Below are 26,239 nucleotides of genomic sequence, written 5' to 3' on the forward strand. Positions count from 1 at the left end.
ACAATTTAATTAATTTCTTGTTTACTGTTTTTTTAATTATTATTACTGGTTTTTTCTTTGAAACTAATGGATTATTTATCTTCGCGGTGCATTTTACATCTCATTGCGTAACACATAATGCGCATAAAATATTCTACAGAGAATTTTCTCTTCAAATTTATTCTGAAAATCATGGTAATTGTGGGATAATATGGTATTCGAAGAATTTTATGAATTTCTCTGATTAATATTTACCACAATAAGATATAAAATATGTTCGATTGATTTTATTATGTACATCATAATATTTTTTATCGTGGTAAAAATTAATCAGAGAAACTTACAAAATTCTTCCAATATTATATTGTCCTACGATTGCCACAATTTTCAGGGTAAATAAGAGAAAAATTCTCTCCGTGTAGATTTGATTTTAAAACACTTACAATATTTATAAATAAAATTTTTTTGCGTACATATGTGAGATTAAAATTGCGATGGAAAATAAATATTGACGAATAACGAATTTTGGAGAATTGACTACATTAAATCTAATCAATTACTAACTAAATTTAATCAATTTAATCGCCATTTAAATTTGTTCCAATATTTTGTAAGAATGATGCTGTTCTCTTATTACAATATTAGTTTTTGAAATAAGAAAAGTTGAAAAATTTCGAATAAATTATTTAGTAGCGTTTTTTTACGTACTTGGCTATAGCATCTTTTAGTATAAAATATCTTGGAAAATATTTCTTCTCATCTTACTTTTACTTTACATTATACATAGTTATATCTTATGCAACGATGAGAAGAATGGACTCTTGATATCTTTTAAAAAGAATTCTTTTGAAAGAGATGAATAAATATAAAGAAAAACAGAGAAAGAGAGATAAATATATCTAAATATACGATATATATTATAATTATTATTTATTTAATACATACTTATATGCTGCATAATAAATGCACATGTTCATCTATTCAGTCAGGACAAAAAGTATTGAACGAAGCAGGCCGTTTACATAAACTGACCTTCTATTATAAAAGAAACTTGATTTAACAGGGAATAAAAATCAATTTTTGCTTCCTTCGCAAAAGCTTCAAGTATACCATCATTGCGAAATTACTTCTTGCGCGCGTTTCTCTGCTTGCCGTCTTTGACCTTGAAGATAGCCGGGTCGAGGACGTTGACGGGTCCGTTGTTCCACAAAGAAGTGGATACGCTCTCGGTGGGTTCGACGGTGGACGGCAGCAGATGGGGTCCGACCAGAAAGTACGCTTGCTGCATCCAGGTGAACAAAGGCAGCCCGGCTGCGCAACACTGCCACAAGGGCAGACCCAGATGGGCCAGCATCATGCGAAAATACGTGGTGAAGTTGTCGGCCAGATGGTACCAGCCGCCGTCGCGGCTGTGCAGCCAGATACTCGGCGAGTCCTGTTCCTGCTTGGAGCGATACGCCAAGTAGATCCTGCCGTTCTCGGCTCCTGGAAAGCACTGGCCGACCTCGAAGAGCTTGCAATCGCGCGAATCTCCCGAGAACATCGCGTCTTCCTGCGGCTCGTTCCCCACTTGACTCCCCGAAGAGTCCTGTGCAGAGGCTGATCCTGCCTGCCGATCCTTGCCGACGTATCTCTTCAGCGACGACAAGGTTCCTATCTCCATGCGACCTATCGAGAATTCCTCGCCTGGAAATGTCGCAGATTAATATCGATACATCGTCGATTTTTTAAAATTCTGGTTAAAAAAGCAACGAAAAATCCCGAAGATATATTATATAAAGGACATTTGAAACGTCAGGAATTTTTTTTTACAATATATCATATATGATGTTTTTTTCAACAGGCTAATGTTGTCTAGATTGTTATCTCTCTTGTTTGAAAAACTGAGAGAGAATGATTTATTCGTTGAATGATATATTTCAACTGGTTTGTTTACTTGCGCATGAAAGATTCTTTTATAGATCTAGGTTCGCAGATAGTAAATATTAGGGGAAAAAATTCGTAGCACGCAAGTTTTTCGAGATCAACGAATAATGGTTTTAGCAATTAATGAATGAGCGATTTTTATCTATTTGATTTTTTTATGGTATCTACGTCATGATTTATATATCCTCTTTTATGCAATGCATATTATAATAATTTTCGATAATTACACGAACATTTTTGAGGAAATTAAAACATTAACAACTCGGTTATTATATAATAAAATAACAGATAATTTTCTTTTAATATTGTTATTGTTATTATATAATAAAATAACAGATAATTTTCTTTTAAATACTGTTGTATCTCAAAATAATAGTTGTATTAAATAAGTGAAGTTATATAATAACTTATAAAATGTTTTCAAAATTATACTACATTTATGCATATAATAAAATAATTTATGATAAATTTACAGAATAAAAATTAATTATTCTAAATACAAAATTTAACAAAAAAATAAAGAATATAAATATATAAAAGACAATAATAAAAAAAAAAAAATACAAATTCATGCAGTATGTAAAATATAAATTTATATGGTACAGTTTTGAATCTTGTAAATTGTAAAGGAAGGATAATATAGAGAACGATAAAGGGGAAAGATTAATTAATATAAATGCATACGTATATGAATACGTTGAGAGTCGAGAGCGCATAATTAGAATAGTTAGCAAGGTTACCTGCTATCTCGAGATTCCATTGCAGCAGGAAACCGTCGATGGAAGCGTAGAAATTCCGAACGTCCTCCGGAAGCGTGCAGCAGTGGCGTTGCTCCCAGTTGTTGATAGCTCCGAGCTCGCAACCATTTCGCCTCTCGATCCGCACGTTTCTCACGCATGGGGAGTTCTCGAGGATCTTGACCACACCGAGGGTCAGATTTTCGTAAAACGAATCCTCGGTGACAATGTCCACGAAGAAAGACATTGCCTCGAGATCCTTGCTCTCCGCCTATATTTTTCGCGCAAATATTCGATCATTTTCGTACTTATCACCTCCCCAAAATGGGAAGTTTATATATAATTTTACAAAATGTATTTCTGTTCGCTGTTTTTATAATCCATTTATTTTTGGAACCAACTAGTTATATATGAAAAGAGATAGAGGAAAAGAGAGATTAAAAGGTAGAGATTACGTATAGATTACAGTAATGCTGGCAGAATTTTTAAAACTCTTTTAATAATAATATACTTTAGAAACCATATTAACGGTATAATATATATTTTATACTTATATAAACAAATTCTAATATTATATGTATATATATATTTTTTTGTTGTTTATATTTAAATTTATTTTCATTCTTTTATCGTTTTTTATTATTTTTTACCTTTCTTTCTCTTTTTTTTCATTATATAATATTTTTCATTGTAACGGATAAGAATTAAAACACATTTAATAAACAAATGAATAGTGAATTAAATCACAGATATGGAAGTAATTACCATATGTATGTTTATCTTGTTCCGCTCGCAATCATTCTTCGTAATGAAGAGATATAAAAGACCGCTCACGTAATTGGATATTACAAATGCTCTCGTAACTGGTATTATATTGATCTGCTTTACGTAATTCTCGTGTCGGTGTTTCTGGGATGAGCACAGAAAAGATAAAAAATTTTGCACTACACGTACTATGCTCTGTCGTGACAATATAAAAGAGATTTCTGTCTTCCAACGTTCTAGCAATCATCGCGTTCATTCCTTGTTGATCGCCATGACGACGCAATCTCGATGCCACCCGATATTCCCGAACAATGTATAGCTTGTGAGGGGATGTTTTATTGTCCTCCGCTTTTTTCTTGCATTTATAATGAATAATTTACATTTTTCTTGAAGATTTTTTATTTTTTCGAAAGATCGACATTTTAAATACTTATCGTATCGAAACAATTGAACTGTCAAATGCTATTAATATTAAAACATCCCCGAACAATGCACGGGGATGTTTTAATATTAATAGCATTTGACGGAACTGTCAAATGCTATTAATGCAATATTCCCGAACAATGTACGACTTGTACAGGGATGTTTTATTATTCTGCTTTTTTTCTTGCATTTATAATGAAAAAATTTGAATTTTTCTTGAAGATTTTTATATTTTCGTAAGATCGAAATTTTAAAAATATTTATCGTGTCGAAACAATTCAGCTGTCAAATATGCTATTAATACAAAATTAATTAAAAATGACTGCGTTTTCCAATAAACTAAAATTATACAGTACAAAATGTTCCTGACCCCAGCAATTTTTAATTAATGTTTTTTTAAAATAAAACTAAAATTATACGTTGACACATTTTTGTTTATTAAAGAAAAATACGAATTGACTGAAAAATTTGTGAAATAAAGCGACGATGATCCTGTGTCGTAATTTAGAAAGAATCTCATCACTCGCAGAGATTTAAATTACCAAACGTGAAATTTTTTTATTACTGTCGAGTGAGATTTTTTTTATCGCTCGTACCGAAAAGAATTCGTGTGTAACGAGAGCGGATCGATTTGTCAAAAGAAAGGAATACGCGGTCGAAATAGTTGGGAATATTGCTTGGTATCGCGTTGCGAACGAGACGGAACGGCAGGTGCACGAGCGGAACCTAGAATAATTACGGGACATGCACGCACACGGGGGATTTCTTACCCAGTGCAGAATTTACGCGTTTTCAGGGGCGCAATGGGAAACGGAGGGAAACCACCCTATTTCCTGCATACTGTGGATATTATCTGCAAAAAACATGAAATATCTTTTATTCATTCGGAATGAGCCGCGTAATTACGGAACGGTGTATTCATAGAATAATAAACCTCCTAAAAATAGAAGGTCTTTCTTGATTTTGCATCTTTATTTCTCTCCGCAATCTTCATCTCTCTCTCTACTAATTGTCAAAAAATTCAAGTAAATATATATTTACAGCTTAAAATTATTCATCAATATAATCTATTAACTATATTGTTTTTTTTTCTCTTTTTAGAGAGAAGTTTAAATAAATGTCTATTTTTGAATTTGAACGTAAAAGCTCTCGAGTTTTTTTTAGCAAAAAAGCAATCCAATTATTACTTTATGAGGGAACTGAAATCTTATAATGATTCCGCGAAACACGCCGTATAAATGGCGTATAAATTTATCTGATTTGACATCAGTATCGCTCGATTGCCTACAGGAGATCTTTCTACCCCTATACACTCTTGGGATCTTGATCGTGGTGAAGGTTCTGATACCAAATCCAAACTATCCCGCGATGACGACGCAGAGGCCCGAAGGGGATGTATTTAAATTATTCAACGGTCACACAAATAACACGATTGCCGTGGTACCTAATTCTACGGAAACCATGGTAAGTATTATTTTCTGGATATCATTGCCAAGTCAGCAAATTAAATTATCGAATTAAGTGCGAGCGCTTTTACTCTTTAACTATTATGCAAAAATGTTTTATTGGAAAATCTAAAAATAAAATCATTGTATTTTTTATCTCATTTCAACATTTTTCATTTAATTAATTTGTTCATTTAAATAAACTTTCCTCTGATAAATAATATAATTTTGCAAAAGAAAGAAAATATAATTTAAACAATACATTTAATTTTTTATTTATATTCTTATAAAAATACACAATTTTGATTTTACTTTAACATCATATCGCGATAATATTTTTGTTCGAAAAGCGATCTCTTGAACTCATTAAAAATTATAGTTTTCTCGTCACATATATCTCTTATATATGTTACATATATAATTTTATTCCGTATAAACTATTACAAGGCGATTTCTTTGTCGTATCTTGCAAAATTTCGCATAATAATACAAAGTTAACGATGTTTTCCAGAACTTCTTATCCTCCATGAACAACCTCTGGTCCTCTATGTGGGATTATCCCGATAAGCTTCCCTTAAACTTCATGGTGTTCGACACGAAGGACGATCTGCAGGCAGCATATTGGAGAGATCCTTCCAGCGTGCCCCTGGCAGTTATCTTCGAAGATGCCCAACCGATAACACAACGTCTCATGTAAGATAACTTTTGCATCGTTAATCATAAATTTAAGAAGAGGTACGTGGTCCTTTTCTCGGTGCAAAAGATGCATGGGAACGATGTAATGATAAAAAGAGAAACTCCCTGCAGTAAGGATCATTTTTATATATTTTTTATTTTTGCTTTGTTATTTGTAGAAATAAAAATGTGAAAGATTTTAATAAAGATGCAAATATATAAAAAATAACGTTAGATTTAAATAATAGATGCAATTGATTTTTTAAAATAAGTATTCTATATATAAAATAAGTATTATATATTTTTCATGACAATCTTAATATTTTACAGTATATTTAAAGCTAAAAAATGCTATGTGTGTGGAATTAAGTACAATTTTTCCAGAGATTAAACGCAAATACTTTAAAAGAAAACTCAGAATCTTTCTCATCTTGATTCAATCTCCAATATGATATAAAAATCAGCATTTTTTATTAATATATGAAACTTTTTTTATATATTGTTCTCAGATATGAAATTAGGACGAATCCTTCGTACACTTCGCCGCCTTCGCCAAAGGAACTCTATTCCGCTCCGGTCACCTGTCGAAAGGACATGAGCCTGGTAGACGACTGGGTGGGTGGCGTTTTGTCGATAGAGACCGGCGGATCCTGTCCCGTCAAGAATTACTTACATTCCGGCTTCCTGGCTCTGCAGATGATAATGGATATCACGAAGATAAAAGTAAGTCTTTTTTTTTCTTTTTATTTCTTTATTGAATTTCCAAATCTAAACTGCGAATATATGGAACAAAGTGTCGTATGAAGAACGAGATCTTCCTTTCATTTTAAAGCTCAGTAAATATCTATCAGTTTTATTCGTTTGTTACATCTTTTGCCGAATAAGATGAAGGTAAATTTGATGTTACAATTGGAAGACAGTATTTAGAGAGGTACATACATTGACACACTGATGTTAATTTTTTGTAGTTGGACACGAATTCGGACGTCACTATACCGGATATTAAATTCGAGATGTTTCCCAAGGAAGCTTTTACCGCCGGTAAGCAATCTTTCCAGAAAATCTTTATTCATTTATCTGTGTGTGTGTGTGTGTGTGTGTGTGTGTGCATGTGGGTGTTTCATGTGTCAACGATATTCTTCAGACTGGATGCTAGCCTTCAGAGTTGTTATTCCTCTCTACATGGTCCTGGCGCTCTCGCAATTCATCACTTATCTCCTCATCTTGATAGTCGGCGAGAAGGAGAATAAGATAAAGGAAGGGATGAAGATCATGGGCCTAAATGATTCTGTGTTTTGGTAAGATTGTAAATATCTGTAAACACAATTCTCCGTCAAATATTATATATTTCAGCTCTGATATAATTAGTGATCTCCGATAATAATTAATTCTCATGTTAAACGTGTTCTATTGCGTGTCTTTTCCCAGGTTGTCGTGGTTTATCATCTACAGCATCTTCGTTTTGTTGCTCTCCGCCGTCGGAGTAGTTCTGCTTTTCACTCTGCAAATGTTTCAACACACTCATTTCCTGCCGATATTCCTTCTAGTGGTGCTATACAGTTTCTCCGTAATCATGTTCGCCTTCATGATAACGCCGTTCTTCGACAAGTCGCGCGTAAGTAATTTTTAAAATGCAGGCGCAGAGAGATTTTCCTTTTTATGCATTTTAATCAAACTTTATATTAATCTAAAAGTTTCAACTTTTCAAAGTGCAACTTTTTTATAACAATTTGCATGCCTAAACTCTCATCTAAATTAAAGATCTCAGCATAATAATTGGTTTATGTAGTACTATCCTAATATGTATAAAGAAAAGTTACATGATAATAAAATGATAAAAATATCTTCCTTTTCTCCGCTTCAGACGGCTGGTGTCTTGGGCAACTTCGCTGTCACGATACTGAGCTTAATGTACTTCATCCAAGTATTCGTAGATGATTCCAGCTCGATCTCCTTCTGGTTAGTCTCTCTACTCAGCCCAACCGGAGTCGCCCTGGCGATGGACAAAGTAAGCTTCGAAGTACTTTGCAATAATAATTTATTCCACCACAAATAAATAATGCCGAATTAACGAATATGATCTTATATAAATTTAGAAAAATTAAATAAAGTATTATTATATTGCGAAATATATATAAATAATTGAACAGTAAATTGCAAGTGTATTTGCATAGTTGTGTCAATAAAAGATTTTTAATATGCATCGTGTATCTCAAAAAGCTTTGCGTTGTGTTGCGCAGGCTCTGGTGCTGGATCTGCAAGGCCAGGGAGTGAATTTCGATAATTTGTGGTCTGGTCCTGGGATACCCTTCGGCGGCAGTCTCATCATGATGACTTTGGATATTTTCCTATACGGCTGGCTGGCCTATTATCTCGACTCCGTAATACCAAGTAAGTTTCGATCTCTTCGTGATTTATCGCAATGCATAATGTCAATCGGCGCGAAAATAATCAATTCTTATTAAAATAATATATGTAGAAGAATATTTGTTGCATTTCACACAATTTCTATTCTATTCTTCGAAAAGATTTATTTGCATATAAAGATAAATATTTTTGTATAAAATTTAATATATCTATAAGATTAATTAAATTAATTTTATTTAGGTGAATACGGAACCAAGAAGCCACCTTGGTTTTGCTTTGTACCTGGATTTTGGTGTAAGAGAAAGGTTCAAAGGGTAGGTAAATTACATTTTCGAGATATTTGTATATCTTCTCCAATAAAATTATTGAAATAATATTTAAACCAATCAGTACAAAAGTTCCAAAGTCTTGATAAAAATATCCAGATGATATCCTCAGATTTTCCTTTAGAGCTGCGTTATTATATATTTCCCTTCCCTTTAATAATACAAAAATTTGATGAATAATTCGAGTCGATGGCTATCGTCTTCACAGAGATGCTTGCAGGTGCCGTCGTCGAACGGCGAGTCGAACTCGTTTATCCCGGGCGAGGAGGCGAATCGCGACGTGGAGCCAGTGGTGCGCGAGATGAAGGGCCGCGAGGCCATCAGGATAGCCGATCTCTACAAATCGTACCACAAGTGCAAGCGTCCGGAGACCAAGGCTGTGAACGGCATCAATCTGACCATCTACGAGGGCCAGATCACTGCCATCCTCGGACACAACGGCGCCGGCAAGACCACCCTCTTCAACATTCTCACGGGTCTGACCGCACCTACCACCGGTACCGCCCTCATATTCGGCTACGACGTCCGCGACTCCAACGACATGCGGGCGATACGCAGCATGACGGGGGTCTGTCCGCAGCACGACATTCTTTTCGATTTGCTGACGCCGCGCGAGCATCTCGAATTCTTCGCCGCTGTGCGTGGCATTCCACGCTCGATGATACAACACGAGGTATGCATAATAATATGTTTGTTTTTTCTTTTGAAATAGCATCATCCCAGGTAGCAAGCATACGTCACTTTGACACAGCTCGAATGACGTCAGTTTGCTACTTAGGATCATACTGTAACTCAACTATTATATTTATTTACTAGAAATCAGATTAATATAAATACTAATTAAGATTAATATGTAATTTAAAAAAAATAGAACGTTGAAAATAAAAATGTGAATTTCTTAACCGCTGCTCTTTTAATTATCAGGTGAAGAAAACCCTGAAAGATATCGATCTAGCCGAGAAAGCGGACACTTTCGCAAAATACCTAAGCGGTGGACAAAAGAGAAAGCTGTCAGTAGGAATCGCCATCATCGGCGATCCAAAAATCATTATCCTCGACGAGCCTACCGCCGGGGTGGATCCTTATTCGCGAAGACAGATGTGGTCTCTTCTGCAGTCGAGGCGACATGGAAAAGTGATACTGCTGACGACTCACTTCATGGATGAGGCGGACATTCTTGCAGACAGAAAAGCAGTAATCAGCAAGGGAAAACTCCGGTGCTGCGGCAGCTCTCTGTTTCTGAAGAACAAGTTTGGCATCGGTTATCATTTAACGTAAGGGATACTAGCAGTTAGTTTATTATTTTGAATTAAGGATTGCATTTTGAAGAAAGATTTTCTTAATTTTGTACATTATTTATTTTATAACTGTGGCTTAATAAAATTAAATAAATTCAATCTTTTATATATAAAAAAAAAGATATTATATGGCCGGTATTCACAGTTGGTTCTTATATTTAAGATCGTCTTAAGACCTCGTTTAACCAATCAAATGGCCGCATAGCATCTCATTGGTTGAACGAGGTCTTAAGATCTTAAATATAAGAACGGACTATGAATACTCTATGAGACTACACTTCAGCATATCGTTAAATTTTATTTCGATGAAAGAAAAGCTGTAAAATTTATAGATTTATATCATGAGAAAATTATAATTGATGATCTAAATTATTATTTTTTAATTACAGCTTAGTCCTAGAGGGTAATGCGAGGGAACATGCTATCAATCGATTAGTGACTTCGCATGTAAGCAAAGCGGAGAAGGCGAGACGTCACGGTCGAGAATTGAGCTTCATTCTACCCCACAATTCTGTGGAGAACTTCGCTTCGCTGTTTACCGCCATCGAACACGAGATCAAGACCCGCTCGAGCAGACTCGGCATCAGCAGCTACGGCGTGTCGATGACCACCCTGGAGGAGGTGTTTCTGCATCTGGAGAAAGACGAGGAGACCGAGTGCACGATGGACAACTTGTCGAAGAAGATGGTGCGCAATCGAGCGCTCAGCCGATCGCTCTCGTTGCAATCTAAAAGTACGTCGTATCAGAGCTTGCAAAACGAGGGGGTGACCGTTCAAGGCGACAGCCAAGGCAAAGGTACCCCTTCTATTACACTCTTTACCCTTTGAAGTTCCTGCGAGTGAATCATTCTGTCTTCCACATCTAATCACCCCCTTTATTATTTATATATTTACTGATCAAATCAATTTATATTAAACATTTAAATAATAATTACTATTAAATATTAATGGTAATAATATTTCATATAACAGAATATTATAATATATTAAATATTAATAATATAAATTGAATATTTAAAATTTAATATTAAATATTAACTGAATTATCTAATAATATGATAATATTATTGAAGCAGCGAACGAGTTACCGGACGGAGTCCATAATAACGACCGAAATCCACCTGTGCTCGGCCTCGGCCTAGACCCCATCAAGATCCGGCCTAACTTTCTTCAGACTCTCTACGCCATGCTACGTCTAAGAGTGCTCAGACTCTTCAGGAACATCCAGCTATTGTACTTTACGATCGTCATGCCGCTAGCTCTGATAGTACTCGGTCTCTACCTAAATAGTATCCAGACCGTCGACATCAAGATGCAGTCGCTGAAACTTAATAGCCGTAAGTGGTTGCATCTTATGCAAGGTAGGAGGTAACCGCTTAGCTTGTTTTCTTATCTGCGCACTCGTTCAATTTATTTAGAGACTCATCTCATTGCACGTTTCATATATGTATTTCAGATATTTAAAAAAAGTCTCGATCAACTGTCTAAATGCATTGCTTCGCGAATATACTTTTATAAAAATGTAATAAAAATTATTATAAATGTGTCCATAATTTCGCGAATACGAATAAAATTGAATGAAAAAAAAAATAAACATAGAATTTAGAATTAAAACCGATTTCTTGGTCTTTGATAAGATTTGCGAATTTATGAAGGAAGAAGAATAGGAGACGCATATGAGAAAATATATATATATTTTTATAAAATAAATTATAATTTTCTCGAAACTAATAACACGAGATGTTGTTACTTGGATCAAGTAATCGTTTATTACCTCTTGCAGAGACATACGGCGAAGAAACCAAGATTCTCTATATAAATAACAGCGACCGCGACATCACTGAGTTGATGAATGGTATAGCTCACGACGCGAAGCATATCGAGGAATACGATGGCGATTTCGTAAATTTGTTGAACATTGCACCGCATGTAGCTGCCTTCAACATTACCAATTATAATCTGCCACAATTCAACCTGACCGTGATTTACAATGATACGATGCAACATTCTCTTCCAATCTTGGTGAACATTCTCTCGAACACTTATCATAGGTGAGTTTGATTATTTATGGAAAGTAAATAAAGAGATTTAAGCGGATAAGGATATTTAGAATGCAAATTATTTTTAAAAGATACCATATTAGATTTTGTTGTAAGAAAATTAAACAAAATTTAAAACAATATAAATCACACAAAAGTTGATGTTGTAAATTAACATTTATTCGGAAAGACAACCATTGCAGATTTATATTTTTAAACATTTTTAATTGTATATCAAACGAAAATTTGCACAATTTAGAGAAAGTACATTCGTCGAAATTAAATTAATTAATATTTTTTCAAAATATAAATTTTTACTTTTAGATTGGTCTCAAACAAGAATGATCCTACACGAATCGAGGTCAAAACGCATCCTTTCCAGCAAACATCGCAACCCCAAGAGTTCAACATTGGCACGGCCAGTTGTGCTCTCTTTATTGGTATGGACTTCGTGTTATTGCCGATTACTCTAGCAGTGGATATGGTTTACGATCGTGAGGTAAGAGCTGCGTAGACATAGATTTAAAATTACACACAATAATATTATTTTTACGACTAAATATATTTTATGAAAAGTTGAATAAAAAATCGATTAAACCATGATGCTATTCCTTTGAGAAATTTTATGTGATACATTAGCTTAATGATGCTGTTTAAAATGTTCTGCAGATCAAGGCGAAGAACCAGCTTCGTGTGAATGGCCTGTCGTTTCCTTTGTACTTCATAAGCTATTTTATTGTGCTGAGTGGCCTGATGTGTTTCATCTGCCTGTGCATCCTTGGCATCATATTCCTTTTCGACGTGCCTTCGCTACAGGAGCTACCGGCGGTCATCACCCTTGGCACCCTCCTCATGCTCTACTGCCCATCGTCTATCCTCTTTTCAACCTGCCTCAGCTACATTTTCGACAAGATGGATTCCGCTCAAAGCATCCTACCCAACATCGCGACCTTCTTCGGATTGATACCATTCCTCCTCGTCATGATCCTCGATATGCTGGGAGTCGGTAAATATATTGTAATCGAGACACTCTCCTAGATCACTTTAGATCTGGTGTAATATTAGATTTAAACAATTTTTATATAAATCTTTCTGTACAAATTTTTTATGTCATGATTCTAAATCTATATTTATGTAGTTTTCCTCTTTTAAGTGAACAAGCCACAAGTTTTAATTATTTTTTACTCAATTATTAATTCGATATACAAAGTGTCCCAGATTTAACGTGCCACACGTTAATGGGAGATTCCTAAGGTTATTTGGAGACGATTTTTCCTCAGCGAAAATGTCGAGGAAGGTCATCATTTTTTTAATGTTCCCAATTTTTGAAATCATGTATTTTTGTAATTAAGCTTTAAATTAAAATTTTATTAAAGTAAACTACATGAAATTAGTAAAAGAATATGATTTTGTTAATATTTTATTTTCACAAGGCTTATAATTTGCGAAAAACTTTATTTTCAATTGTTTATAACTCGAAAATTATTGCCTGGACATTTTCGCTGAGGAAGAATCGTCTCCAAATCGCCTCAAGAACCTCTCATTAACGGGTGGCACATTAAGTCTGGGGCACTCTGTATTTACTAACATGAGAATTATAAGATTAAGGTATATTAGGCATATCCGTGCTGTATCCGTTTCGCATCCGTACCGTGAGTGCACGTCCGATATCCGTCCGATACGGCATGTTCAGGTCTCTTTTACATAAAATAATTTCTTCTTTTTTATTTACAATTAGTGCAATCACTGCAAGTTCTTCGATTGAAAAATACATCTTTCTTTTCTGGTGTTCTGAGATGTACTGAACAAAAATTGGCAGAACTGAACTATGTGAATATTTTGCACTGATAGGTACGGATACAATATGGAACGAATTTAGCACCAGTGCAGGAACGTACACGATATCAAGCACTGAATCAAGCTTTATTCATCATGCTACTTCATCTGTTGCTCAAGGCGGGACAGCTGCATTCGCGTTGCACGTGGTCTTTTCCCTATTGAACTCTATGTACGTGCCGTATGCAGCGGTATATTATGTGGACCGCGTTTACCTGATGTGCTCCATCAACGCTGCCTGCCATCATCTCACCATGTCCGATTATCTCACCACGGAGATCATACTGATGGTTGTCGGCGTAGTGTTGCACGTCCCATTCTGGTTCTTCATTCTACTTTTATTAGACATCAAGAAGAGCGGCGGCAACATCAGTGATTTCTTCAAATACTTTCTGGTTAGAATGAATTTTGCATTATCTCTTACACTTCTTGTTCTTTTAATGACAGCCTATAACTATAAGTTTAAAAAAACAGGTTTTAAAAAAATCTGTTAAAATATTTTTAGACATTTTAGTAATTATGAGAATTATTTTATCGTAGCGTAATGGTGGCTCCATTGGTGAAGAAATAATGGAAAACTCTGACATCGGCGAACACGAAGATGCGGATGTGAAAAACGAGCGACAGAAGGTCTTCAACCTTATTACCTCGTCGGCCGTTCAAGAGCCGCCTGTAGTCTTGGTGCAGGTAAGTTAATGCAAATCGAATTATTGCAATGTCCATTATAACAGATGCTTTATAAAATTTTATTTAAATAAAATATAGCTATAATTGATAATAATTCTTTAACAAATCTGCAAATTTATCATCTTGCCTTTTAAAAAAGTTAGTCATTTTAATCATTTTTATTGGAGTAAATATTTTTCTGTCGATTTCATATTTACCTATCATCGTGCAAAGTTTTGCCTGCCAATGCGATGTCATTTCACTTTACGCTATAAAATATGATGCAGAATCTGCGAAAGGAGTACCGTCCGCAAGAAGCGGGGTCGTCCTGCGCTTGTTGCTCGAAGCGCGAGGAGGAGGTCGTGCAGAAGCAACGGAAGATCGCCGTGCGGAATCTTTCGTTGGCGGTGGAACCGGGCGAGGTTCTGGGTCTGCTAGGCCACAACGGCGCCGGCAAAACCACGACCATGAAGATCATCATCGCCGAGGAAGCGGCGACGAGGGGCAGGGTACAGATCGGCGGCCACAATATCAACACCCACATGGCAGACGCTTTTCAGCAGATGGGCTATTGCCCGCAACACGACGCTCAATGGAAGAACATCACCGTACGAGAGCATCTCGAGTGTTACGCCGCGATTCGCGGGGTTCCTTGGAGCGATATCGACAGGTCGGGAAAAGAGGATCTTGTAATATTATTGTAATTTAATCAGCGACAAATTGTGCTTACTTCTCGGATATCAACAGTCAATTATAAATAGTTTAACAGTTATAAATTTAGAAAAGAATCTTTATTTATGTGCGTCAAAGCTTTATTATAGCAGCTATAATAAACTGTATATAATATTAAGTAATGTTAAAATATAAATTCATATTTGTAGTTTCTTCTAAATATAATTTTACATGTAGAGAAAAGCTGATATAATTAAATATAGATAAGATATATAGATAGAATCATTAATTTTAAAATATAGATGTATTGAGTTTCTTTTATATATACACAGAGATGTTCTAAGCAATGTCTAGATTTTACCAACTATTTTTCTAATATAATCAATGTATTTCTAATGTAGAACATCGTTCGATCTTTGATTTGATCATGCACATATTTTCTTAACATCTTATAAATATAATTATTTAATTTATTCTATTTGATTCGTGTCACAGAATCGTGGATTTATATCTGTCCGGTCTACAAATCCACGAACACGCAGACAAGCAGACTCAAGAATGTTCCGGTGGGACTAGAAGAAAACTCAGCTTCGCGATGGCGATGGTCGGCGGACCCAAGGTAGTCCTCATGGATGAACCGAGCACAGGCATGGATCCTAGATCAAAGAGATTCCTGTGGGACACGATTCTTGCTAGTTTCCAAGTTAGTATCATTGTGCACTATTATATATAAATATATATCTCTAAAGCTCTATTTTTTACTTCCATTAAAAACACATTGTCAAAGTAAAAAAATTTTTAAAGTTTTATAAAAACTGGTTTAAGAAAAAAATAAGTGTAAAATCAATATATAAATAAATAATATAAATAAAAGAAGAACTTGAATTTAAAAAATATATAAAATATTGGAAAATATATATTAAAGATATTTCTTAAATGTCAACAGGGTGGCAGGGGAGCGATATTGACTACCCATTCTATGGAGGAAGCCGATGCATTGTGTTCGAGGGTCGGCATAATGGTGAAGGGTGAGCTAAGATGCATCGGCTCGACTCAGCACCTGAAGAATCTTTATGGCGCCGGCTATACTCTCGAGATGAAGCTGCTGGGCGGCGATTGCACGCCAACAACTCCCTCCGGTGACAGGATCGCTACCTTGAAGGAATTTGTCGCCGGTCTCTTTCCCGATGCCACCTTGGAGGAGAGCTTCGCCGATCGGCTGGTCTTCGCCGTACCCCAACATGCTGTCAACTCGCTGGCCGAGTGTTTCATGCAGTTGGAAAAAGGTGAGAAATAAATAGCGATTTTATGAAGAAATGTGTTAATCAATCTGCAATGTAATCTGAAATAAATAAGAAAATCTAAAAACGGTTCAAAAATGTCTAAAGAAGATTAAAATTAAAAAATTAGAGAAATATAAAAATTTCTGTTTGCAGCCAAGCTCGAACTGGACATAGAAGAGTACAGCTTTAGTCAAACTACTCTGGAACAAGTATTCCTCAAGTTCTCGCATTACGACGAGGGTAACTCCGTGGAATGATTATTCATAGTGCTAATGTGTCGTTGTTATGTGATAATCGATGATGTGAACTCGGTGTGCGCGAAAGAAATGTTCGTCTACGCGAAAAAGTGTACCCGAACGACGCATGTTTTGAGTTTTGAGAACACGATATCCGTTGTTTTTATTATCTCGAATCATGTGATATGCATTACCGCCTCCTTGCTTCAAGGTATTGATAAATATGACGGTTATCCAACGGTTCTAGTATTATATTTCGAAGAAGTATCAATGTGACACATCGTCTCGTGCCTTCAAATCCTTGGAGGGTCAATGAAGAAACGACAGTATGAGATGAAAGAAGAGAAATTTGTCAATAGTCTTAATTATATAATTGTATTTCAAAGTGTTGCGTCAAGTCGATACGTATAAATCGCTTGGAAATTTGATGAAGAAAAAATGAAGAAACGACAGAATGGAACAATTATCCACGAATCGTAGCGTTTTAGAATGACGAAGAATTACTTAATATTGTTCCGAAATATTAAAAAAAAGTAATTATAGAACAATTGAAGAAACAATTAGTCGGAAGTTGGTTGATTGGTGGAAATGCTTAAAAAGAAAGATAAGTAACTCTTTGCAACTTTAAATCGTTAATGAGAAGAGGGAAGCAAAACGAGGATGGAAGGAATAATAGATAGCCGATTGTCTCAGCATTACGCTGGACAGCAGTATTAAAATGAACAGAAAACTATAGGAATGATGAAGGTAGCTATACCACAGCTTAGATCTGCAAAGGAATGTTAAACTAATTAGTCGCTTTGTAGCTCCAAACTGTTGGCGGGACGACGATAGAACGACGAAATTATGAGGGAACAGTTAGCCGCTAGAAGTGAGTTTCGAAGGAGTATTAAGCCACAGATCTCTCTCGTCTTGCGGCTCTATAAAAAATGACGAAAGGTAAAGGCTTCAAACAAGAATTAAGATGAGACTTCGGCTCGGTTGGTTCGAAGAGTTCGAAGGAATCATTGATAAAACAAGATATATAGAGAATTTAGCATAATCGCGGATATCAGAAGATGACAGAAAAATCGTTTCATCGTTGCAAATTATCCGCGATGAGATACTTTAGAAAAATAAAGGAACAATTTATTGGTCTTGGCGTGCTTCGAGACGTATCAGTTCAAATGTATCGGTCGAGAAAATCGGCTGAAGAACGAATTTATTTCTCAGATGGTGCTTCGAAGACGTGTTGAAGGCCGCCTTCTGGTTTCCAAATATTGGAAGACGGATGATCGCGGATAGAACAGTTAGGAACAAATAGAAACTTATGATAGTAGCGTTTTGCTTTTTTGAGAGAACGTTATATATAGGTGATGAAAAGCGACGAGAGAGGAGAGACCATTAATGTGATGGTGAGTGAACAAAATCGTCTCTCTAGCGAAAGAAGACTCTCTCTTACAGAATTTTGTGTATTATATTTATCCTGTAAATAGTCTCGCGTGGGAGGATATTACTACCACGCTGTGAAGTAATTATAATAGTGTCTCAATCTCCGTTTCGACGGTGGAGCGTCATCTCAAGCTTAGCTTTACGCTCGACGTTTTAATCTCAATTTCTCTCATCGACATTTGTCTCATCGTGACCGAGAGAAGTCCTCTCGCGAGTCTCATCGTGATACCCGGGGATAAATGTCGGGCGTAAATGCGAGGCGTTACGCGAGGAACGAGCATCCTCGCGGTATAGTGTCGAAGTTACATACCGGTAGTCCACTTTGTATTTAAAAACTTATCGATAAAACAAATAGATCTCGTACCGATATATTGCACTGGAATTGGAGCGCACGTCCCACGTTGTTCTCGTGGCGGGATACGAGACTTTGCGTCACTTTGCGGCAGAAGCTGCAAGTCAATGGACCGGCTCGAGAAAACGACGTTCGAAATTTCAGTCTTCAGCTGGCCACATCGGTTTTTTATTTTTTTTCTTCGAATGACGAAAAAGGCCTTTATTTAGTGATTCGAATCTCATTGAGTAGTCGTATTAATATTACATCATTTTATTTGCAATCTTGAAATCGAAGAAAGACCATCATTATATGGCCTGCATAGAAAAGAGTGCATAATAATTTTAAAATAAAAAAAATTAGATGAGAGTATAAAAAGTTTTTTAATATGTTAGAGTTCGGTTAGAACATTTTCAAAAAATGTTTAATATTTTTTTCTATTGCTCTTTCTATATATTCTATACATTTAGATTTTCCTAACGAAATTGAATAATTTAATCCCAGTTAGACTAAATATATGTATAATACATACACACATAATATATATACAGAAAAGTATACATTTTTATTAAATGTTACAATAAATTTCTATTCGATTTTAATAGATTTTATATATTTGTAACATTATTTCAGAAAATAAATAGAAAAGATTATTAATTTTTCTATTTGTGAGATACAGAATGTAGTATTGAAATATTGAAAAAAAAAACAAAATATTTTTAATCTATACCTCATTCTAAAAATGAAGGATTTAATTATATATATATATGCATATATATATTTTTTTCCTTCTTTCTTTCTATTTTCTACAAATTATTATAAACAAAGAGTATAGACAAGTATACATATTAACCTACGATTGCAAATAAAATGTTAATAGTGCATAATAAAAAAAATTCAAATTAATTTTTAATGCGGAAATTATTCGAATTATAATATTTAAATTATAAATGTTTGCTTTTTGAGCCGAACCATCGAAGTGGCGACGATGTGGGTCTCGTGCTGGATGCATCGAGTGTTACGAGAGATGTTTGAGATGTAGCTTTCGTCGTAATTATTTATTTAGATAATTTTCAATTTTTGGACACGATACATTAGTATATTGATGTAAGTTCAGTATTCAATATTTTTGTATCTCCTGTAAATTGAGAAAAATATTTTTTTTCTAAAGGGCACACAAACAGAAGAGAACTTAAATGAAATGAAAAGACGTGAAAGTGGTTTAACGATTTATAAAACAAATTAGTTATTTGTAAGGATTAAATTAAAAGGGCGAACATTAAAATATGCATTTTTGTCTAATTAATGTCGCGATATTGTACACACATACATAAATATAGAATAGGTCAGAAGAATTGGACGATACTTTATCTTTTTTTGAGTTTAGCTTATTCATGTAATCCAGAAAAAGGAAAAAACGTCAACTATAATAATATCGCTTGCAAAAGAAAATACAATTGTTGCTAAGAATTACAACGCAATTTTTTTCTTTATTCATATTTTTTGACAAAAATTCGATACGAATCTTTTCGTTCAAAAAAAAAAAAAAAAAAGAAAAAAAGAAAAACATCTCGTAAATCTTCGTATTATTTCTCAAACATCTCTCGCGCATTTTCTACACACATATTTAAAAAGTACCCTAAAAAGGGCAGTAGTTCTAAAGAGAAAATGCAAGAATGATACGGCTTATAGTTTCGAGCGCGCAACAACTAGAAGGTTTTTCTTGAGTGATAACAGTCGTACGAACACTGCTTACTGTTAAACATCGAGATCGAATGATACAGCGAATGACACCAAGAGAAAAACGGCTGTGGATGAGAATATATATTGCTAATATATATTGATAATAATATAGGTTTAATTCTTTGTACTTGACAGATTTATCTTGATCGGTTTTCTATCATTGTTATTAAAAAAAATTCTCTTTTTTATAAGAAAAAAATGTATGATTAAATTAAATTAATGGAGATGAAATTAATTATCACAAAGAAGAAATTGTATATATATATATATATATGTTTTTTCTTTTTTTTGTCTTATTTAACGTTTGAAAAAGATGTGATAATTATAGTGACTTTATTTTATAATAATTTTAATGGTCATATATAAAAGCAATAAGTGCAAAATACTATAAAAATAATATCTTCTACATTCTATGATGATAAATGAGAGAGAGATAAGATAATTAATATTAAATAATTTTATTCAAATTTCTTTAATTTGTAATATTCTAGTGCAAAGAATTAAGTCAATTTTCTATCGAGGACAATTTTGCATACTTTAATCAGTGCAGACTGATCAATATTAAGCAATATATACAAGAAAAAATTAAAATAATTATGACTGTATAATTGAAGGCAATGAATGATTAAGGGCGTCAATTAAAATGCGATCGATCATATTCGATCGAAAAATAGTCCCTTTAAGTGAACAAATTATTTATGACATGTATTCGAAGATGATGTATTCGAGAGAAATGATTTACATATTATTTATAAATATTATGTTACAGTCTACCTTTAAAAAATTCCATTCTCATTTAACAATAATATTCTTTCAAAAAATTTGGATTAAATTTTCCTCAAACAATTTGATAGGATGAAATCTATACATATTTGCCTTCCTTTAAGTGTTTTATCTTTAATATTGTGCTTCGCACCACGTATGACAATTTTATTCATTAAAGAGATGGATTTGCATTTTTGTAGAATGTATATCTGCGCGCGTTGATAAAATGGCTGAAAAAATTGATTGCATGCTTACAGCTTTTTTGCGAAAGGAAAAAAAAAGAGATGCAGTGAATCTGTGTGAAAGCTCGTGTGAAAAGTATAGCTTGTATATATAAACATTATTAACAATTGTCTCAGCATTATAGAATAACTTGGAAAGGGAGCCATACCCGCGAAATGTGTATATAAACTTTCTTGGTCCTGTAAAAAGAGAAAAGTAATATGCTTTTTATACAGAATATCGTTTACCGAGATTTTAGAGTTCCGCTTTTATTGATTTACAAACTATACTCAAGATGATGATAAGTGTACTTATCGTCCAATTTTTCAAGTAACATAATCGAATTGAATAAGATTGTATTTCCAAGATCGAAGTAAAATGATCAATTTGTCTCTCTATCACAATATAGTGAATTTATACGGAATCAAATATTTATTGCAAAATCCCTGATGTTTTCACGATATTTTTGTTGTTGTTTTCTCACTCTTATAATTCCATAGATAATAGTCAAAGTAGAGAGGCATTTATTTTTCCAATTTATTTCTAATTAATGTTTTTATTTAATATTTCTATTCCAAGTTGTTTTAGATTATATTTTATGTGCTTTGATCGCCTACGATATAATTAGCATAATTATATAAATATATCACATGTTATTATTGCGTAGTTTCGGACTATTATAATTTATCGTCATATTATTTATTAATTATTTCGTAAATTATTCTTATGTATAATTGTGTACTTTAATATACATGAAATGTTTTAAGGCTTCTGCTTTCTCGATGCAGCTTTATTGTATTATGATTCGTCGAAAACATATCAACTTTTTTTCGCGGATTATATCGAAATAAATTAATATTTTCGCATGCCACTCTTTATTATGTTGCGTTGTAACAAATGCATGATTATATCTCGAACGTGTTCTCTACATTTCAAGCGAAAATAAACATTATAGGAAATGTGATACCGAGTTTTACAACTATTTATTAATTCATGAATCAAACAGAGAATTTTGACTTTGATATATTTTACCAATCTATATATTGAATGTGAGTGATATCATACTAATAATTTATTTCGACGTATTTCGGATAAAAAATTTATGTAATTTCTTATTTTTCATTCGGTTCAATATTATAAATATAGATAAAAAGGAAAACCAGGAACCTTAAGACACTATTTACTCAACGTATGATCGCATATACTGCATCTCAGAAACATAAGTCGCTTGAAGAGAGAAAGAGAGAGTGAAAGAGAGAGAGAGAGCGAGCGAGAGAGAAAGAGAATAAATCTTTGTGTGCGAGCGTTTTATCTGTGAGAAAAAGAAAAAAATGTCATGATCGGAGATTTAAAAGCTTATGTTAAATATTAATCTACATTATTACATCCCTGCGGAAAATAGACGGATTAAAAAAAAATTGATGGAAATTCAGTCTGCGAAATTAAATTCTTGAGCTTGAGAAATCAGCAACCTATGTTAAAAGTGTTTAAAAATTTCTTATTACTTTCTATTATTAAATTACTGGCATTTCGCTTTCGTTACAAGCAATTGGATTAGAAATACAATTTTTTAAAATTTAATTTATGTAGTATAAAATAAAATACGTAAATATAGGATATGATTGACAATGAGATACGATAAATACGCAAAAGAATTATATCTATTCTTGTCAAATCAGTTAAACGGAACAGTTTTGCATAAAATTCGTATCTATAGAACAAATAAAAGAAAGATAAGCGATACTTAATTAATTTAAGAATATTCGCAGCTTCACAGAATGAATTCTTGTCAATTTTCTTTTTCTAATCAGCTGTTTCTTACAGGAGTTGCACTAGATATACGTACTTCTATTCCTAGCGTATCTCTTGATGAAGAGATTTTTATTCGATATATACATATAATACACGTCAGAAAAAATTGCCTGTCCATAGTATTTACCGAGTGGCCATTGTGTCTCCGTATCAGGACCGGTGGGAGTTTTCGCGAAAGATAACTTTGTAAAAAAAAAAGAAAAAAATGATTTAGGTCGAACTAGGCTCTTCTCGTTGATACTTTCAAGCTTATGTAGAATTGTTTCTTAGGATTTTCAACAAAAATTTCTTAAGATAGAATAAAATCCGAAGAATTTCGTACGACAAATTCCTTTCGACCGAATTATTATTTGTTTACTCTCCGTATCCTGTTTCCAATTTTCATCCTCTAGCTGAGAAAAAGCAAACATCCTATGCGAAATTTCTTTCACTGATTTACAATCAAATAGAATTAAACATTCGAATTAAAATAAAAATAAAGTATGAATAAAGACTTTCGGTAGGAAAATTAATATTATATGTTATATTATTATATAAGTTAATATTAATTTCCTTTACACACATGGAACGAGATTTATCACCTAATTTATTATTCTATTGCGATATATTATAGAATTATTTCATAATTGGCATTAAACAAAACTTATATACATACATATATTTATAGATTACAAACATTTTAATTTATTTTTTTCTAATATAATTTCATATTTTTCGCAAATGCATATCTACATCTGAATGATTTTTTTCTGTATACGAAAACAACTTATTAGAGGAAAGGCAAATATTTCTCCGTAACAATTCTTATTAGAATTATTTGTAATAACACATATAAACATAATTTTTTATATTTGGATACGTCATTTATTTACTTTACCTCATGACATAGCACTGGAAATTTTTGAACGAGGGAAATAAAGATCTATAAAATAAACTATTTTATTCAATTAAAGCTATTGCGTGAATTTTCATAAAATTATCTATATTGTTCTTTTCTCTTTTTTTATAAGATATACGAATGCACGTACACTGGATGTTCATTGCTTATATTTCTAGTTAATTCGTATAAATGAAAATATCCGAAAGTTGTTTATATGATATAAACAAATATAATCAAGTATTTAACTATTTGCCAACCAAATATGAATTATTAATGGAGAATAAATTATGAATTATTTCAATTTAATGAGTACAGTTTATTATGTTGAAATAATGTTTACTGTGACATTGATATCTTTTGCAATTAAATTAATATATTTCTTAATTTGAGATTGTATACATATATGTATTTTTCTCTCTCTTACTACATTTCATAAATTTTTTCCCTTTTAAAAATATATAGAATTGCGTTATTATACAAACAGTTCTTAAATAAAAATATACAAATTTAAGATATCTTATATTTTATTTTACTAATTTCATTTTAGGTTCAATTCCAATAAGCAATTCTCGATGAAAACCATTAAAGTATCCACGATTAGCAACAAAATTCCTTTTACTATTGTATAATATCGAGTAATAATGTCCAAGTCATCACTGTTTATATATCAGTTTGCCTGTCTCGTATATTATGAGCAATAGATAAAACAAACTTTGTGTAAACCATACCGATTAAAAAATATTCATCAAGTAATGATTATCATACAAATTGCCAATTGATTCCGAATTGTAATAAAAAATGGATTCAATCATTTTTTCGAGACTTCTCAATTCACGCTTTCAATTCAAAAATTGAAAATACATACATAGAAGCGATTTTATGGTACGATGATAAAGATACGATCTCTATCCTTCAGAATGTACAAGTATAGGTCGAACAATTACTCGCGTTCAGTAGATTCAACTTTGAATAGCAATTGAATCTGATTGACGTATAACAAATCAATCGATCAATCAGATTCAATCGATACAATTGTTTCGGCCAAACACGATTGTTGATTTATATATATATATATATATATATATATATATAGATCGGTGATTCCCAAATTTTTTCACCAATTCCATAAGTTTCATAGTTTAAGGGTGCTCTATTTTATACCTATAAAAAAGACATTCTTCGAGACAGGAAACAGTAATCACTTTGGGAATCATTGATTTTGAACTTCGTGCGGGGTTTACTTGAAAAACGAGATCAAAACGATAAATAGAGAGTATAAATCATTCTTTATATTATAATATCGACTTATAAAATTAAAAGCTTCCCAACTTATATATTTAAGCTGACCGACTAAAAATGCAAGCTAATTGTTTCTTTCTTTCTTACATTCATACACGCATACATATACAGACACATTTTTACTCTATCCTTTTTCTATTTTTATTTTTATGAATGCACTCCCCATTTGGCATTACAAATCACTAAAATATTTGATTTATCAATTTAAGAGTAAAAAAAGCAAAGATTTTTTATCTAGATTGATCAATGAAATGATTTATAGCAATTTGTAATACACCAAGTAGAGTTCATCCTATGTCAGTCGACAATATAAAGACTACAAATGCGTTAAAAAACAATACATTAAAAACAAATAACACAAATTAAGCGATAAAGCAAATCGATTATTCTCAAGAATTCTCGATTGTTATTCGTTTAAATTTTATGATTTATGTATTCTTTTTTTCGCAGTGGTCTTATAAGAACTTAGTAAACTTCTTGATTTTTATCATCATGTATCGACGTATTTAGAGGTGTAATCGCGCCGTGTTTTCTTCAAAAAAGTCAGAGTAATAAATAAAAGATTACAATATAATATAGTATAAAAAAGAAGCAAAAGTATGCGTACGTACACATTACAAAACATTACTCCACGTCGCGGTGATGAAAATCTTTTTTTTCAGAGAATCAGCACCTTCTTCTTCATGTAGACAGGTACAATCGATGGTAGTCATTCGCGCCGAAGGCGCAGTTGCATTTCGGACATTTTCGCTGTCGTGTCTCGTAACGTGTTCGCAAGCAATCCCAACAAAATACGTGGAAGCACTTGGTGAGTACGGCGTCTTTGCGTTTCACCTTGCAAGATGGACAGGTCAATGTTTCCTTATACTCCCGCAACTCTTCCGCCATCACTTCGTCCAAGGTTTCGGCGAGTTCTATCTTCTTCATACGCTCGACTTTGCGTCTAAGTTGTGCTATCTCTTCCTACAATAATTCATATGCATATAATATTAATGTTTTACGCGAGGATATATTATAAATAATTCAGAACATACAAGAGAAAAATATAACTATTATAGATTTGATATTTAGTGTAATATTTTA

General features: G+C 33.2%; 3 protein-coding genes across 12 annotated transcripts in view; 1 reads left to right on the plus strand and 2 right to left on the minus strand.

Moving 5' to 3' along the window:
• LOC114941077 (cholesterol transporter ABCA5) overlaps positions 1 to 23,305 on the plus strand; it is a 39,329-nt gene extending 16,024 nt beyond the window's left edge. For 2 of the 8 annotated variants that reach the window (XM_085483438.1, XM_029315927.2), the window contains 22 exons: positions 5,121 to 5,294; positions 5,787 to 5,968; positions 6,460 to 6,673; positions 6,919 to 6,991; positions 7,095 to 7,248; positions 7,379 to 7,565; positions 7,815 to 7,958; positions 8,191 to 8,341; positions 8,558 to 8,631; positions 8,864 to 9,316; positions 9,568 to 9,917; positions 10,331 to 10,737; positions 11,018 to 11,278; positions 11,725 to 11,992; positions 12,305 to 12,479; positions 12,650 to 12,986; positions 13,937 to 14,211; positions 14,357 to 14,503; positions 14,770 to 15,152; positions 15,650 to 15,857; positions 16,101 to 16,440; positions 16,591 to 23,305. In XM_085483438.1, coding sequence (XP_085339564.1) covers positions 5,121 to 5,294; positions 5,787 to 5,968; positions 6,460 to 6,673; positions 6,919 to 6,991; positions 7,095 to 7,248; positions 7,379 to 7,565; positions 7,815 to 7,958; positions 8,191 to 8,341; positions 8,558 to 8,631; positions 8,864 to 9,316; positions 9,568 to 9,917; positions 10,331 to 10,737; positions 11,018 to 11,278; positions 11,725 to 11,992; positions 12,305 to 12,479; positions 12,650 to 12,986; positions 13,937 to 14,211; positions 14,357 to 14,503; positions 14,770 to 15,152; positions 15,650 to 15,857; positions 16,101 to 16,440; positions 16,591 to 16,694 — 5,061 coding nt within the window. In that variant the 3' untranslated portion in view covers positions 16,695 to 23,305. Of the gene's footprint in view, positions 1 to 5,120; positions 5,295 to 5,786; positions 5,969 to 6,459; positions 6,674 to 6,918; positions 6,992 to 7,094; positions 7,249 to 7,378; positions 7,566 to 7,814; positions 7,959 to 8,190; positions 8,342 to 8,557; positions 8,632 to 8,851; positions 9,317 to 9,567; positions 9,918 to 10,330; positions 10,738 to 11,014; positions 11,279 to 11,724; positions 11,993 to 12,304; positions 12,480 to 12,649; positions 12,987 to 13,936; positions 14,212 to 14,356; positions 14,504 to 14,769; positions 15,153 to 15,649; positions 15,858 to 16,100; positions 16,441 to 16,590 lie in introns of all 8 variants that reach the window. The other 6 variants (XR_003821580.2, XM_029315924.2, XM_029315925.2 and 3 more) reach the window with 6 other exon arrangements.
• Positions 910 to 2,907, minus strand: LOC114941078 (tubulin polyglutamylase complex subunit 2). The gene is made up of 2 exons (XM_029315930.2): positions 2,646 to 2,907; positions 910 to 1,665 (listed from the first exon to the last, which is right to left on the minus strand). Exons 1-2 carry the CDS (start codon positions 2,887 to 2,889, stop codon positions 1,103 to 1,105), a joined length of 807 nt encoding a protein of 268 aa, XP_029171763.1. The 5' UTR covers positions 2,890 to 2,907; the 3' UTR covers positions 910 to 1,102.
• The window catches only part of Bre1 (E3 ubiquitin-protein ligase Bre1), a 77,821-nt gene continuing 72,797 nt past the window's right edge, over positions 21,216 to 26,239 (minus strand). For all 3 annotated transcript variants that reach the window (XM_085483440.1, XM_085483439.1, XM_029315961.2), the window contains one exon: positions 21,216 to 26,119. In XM_085483440.1, the coding sequence (XP_085339566.1) occupies positions 25,838 to 26,119 (282 nt within the window). In that variant the 3' untranslated portion in view covers positions 21,216 to 25,837. The remainder of the gene's footprint in view (positions 26,120 to 26,239) is intronic.

This window comes from Nylanderia fulva, unplaced genomic scaffold, assembly GCF_048542155.1.
Source record: "Nylanderia fulva isolate GAGA-0341 unplaced genomic scaffold, ASM4854215v1 Scaffold25, whole genome shotgun sequence".
Lineage (NCBI taxonomy): Eukaryota > Metazoa > Arthropoda > Insecta > Hymenoptera > Formicidae > Nylanderia > Nylanderia fulva.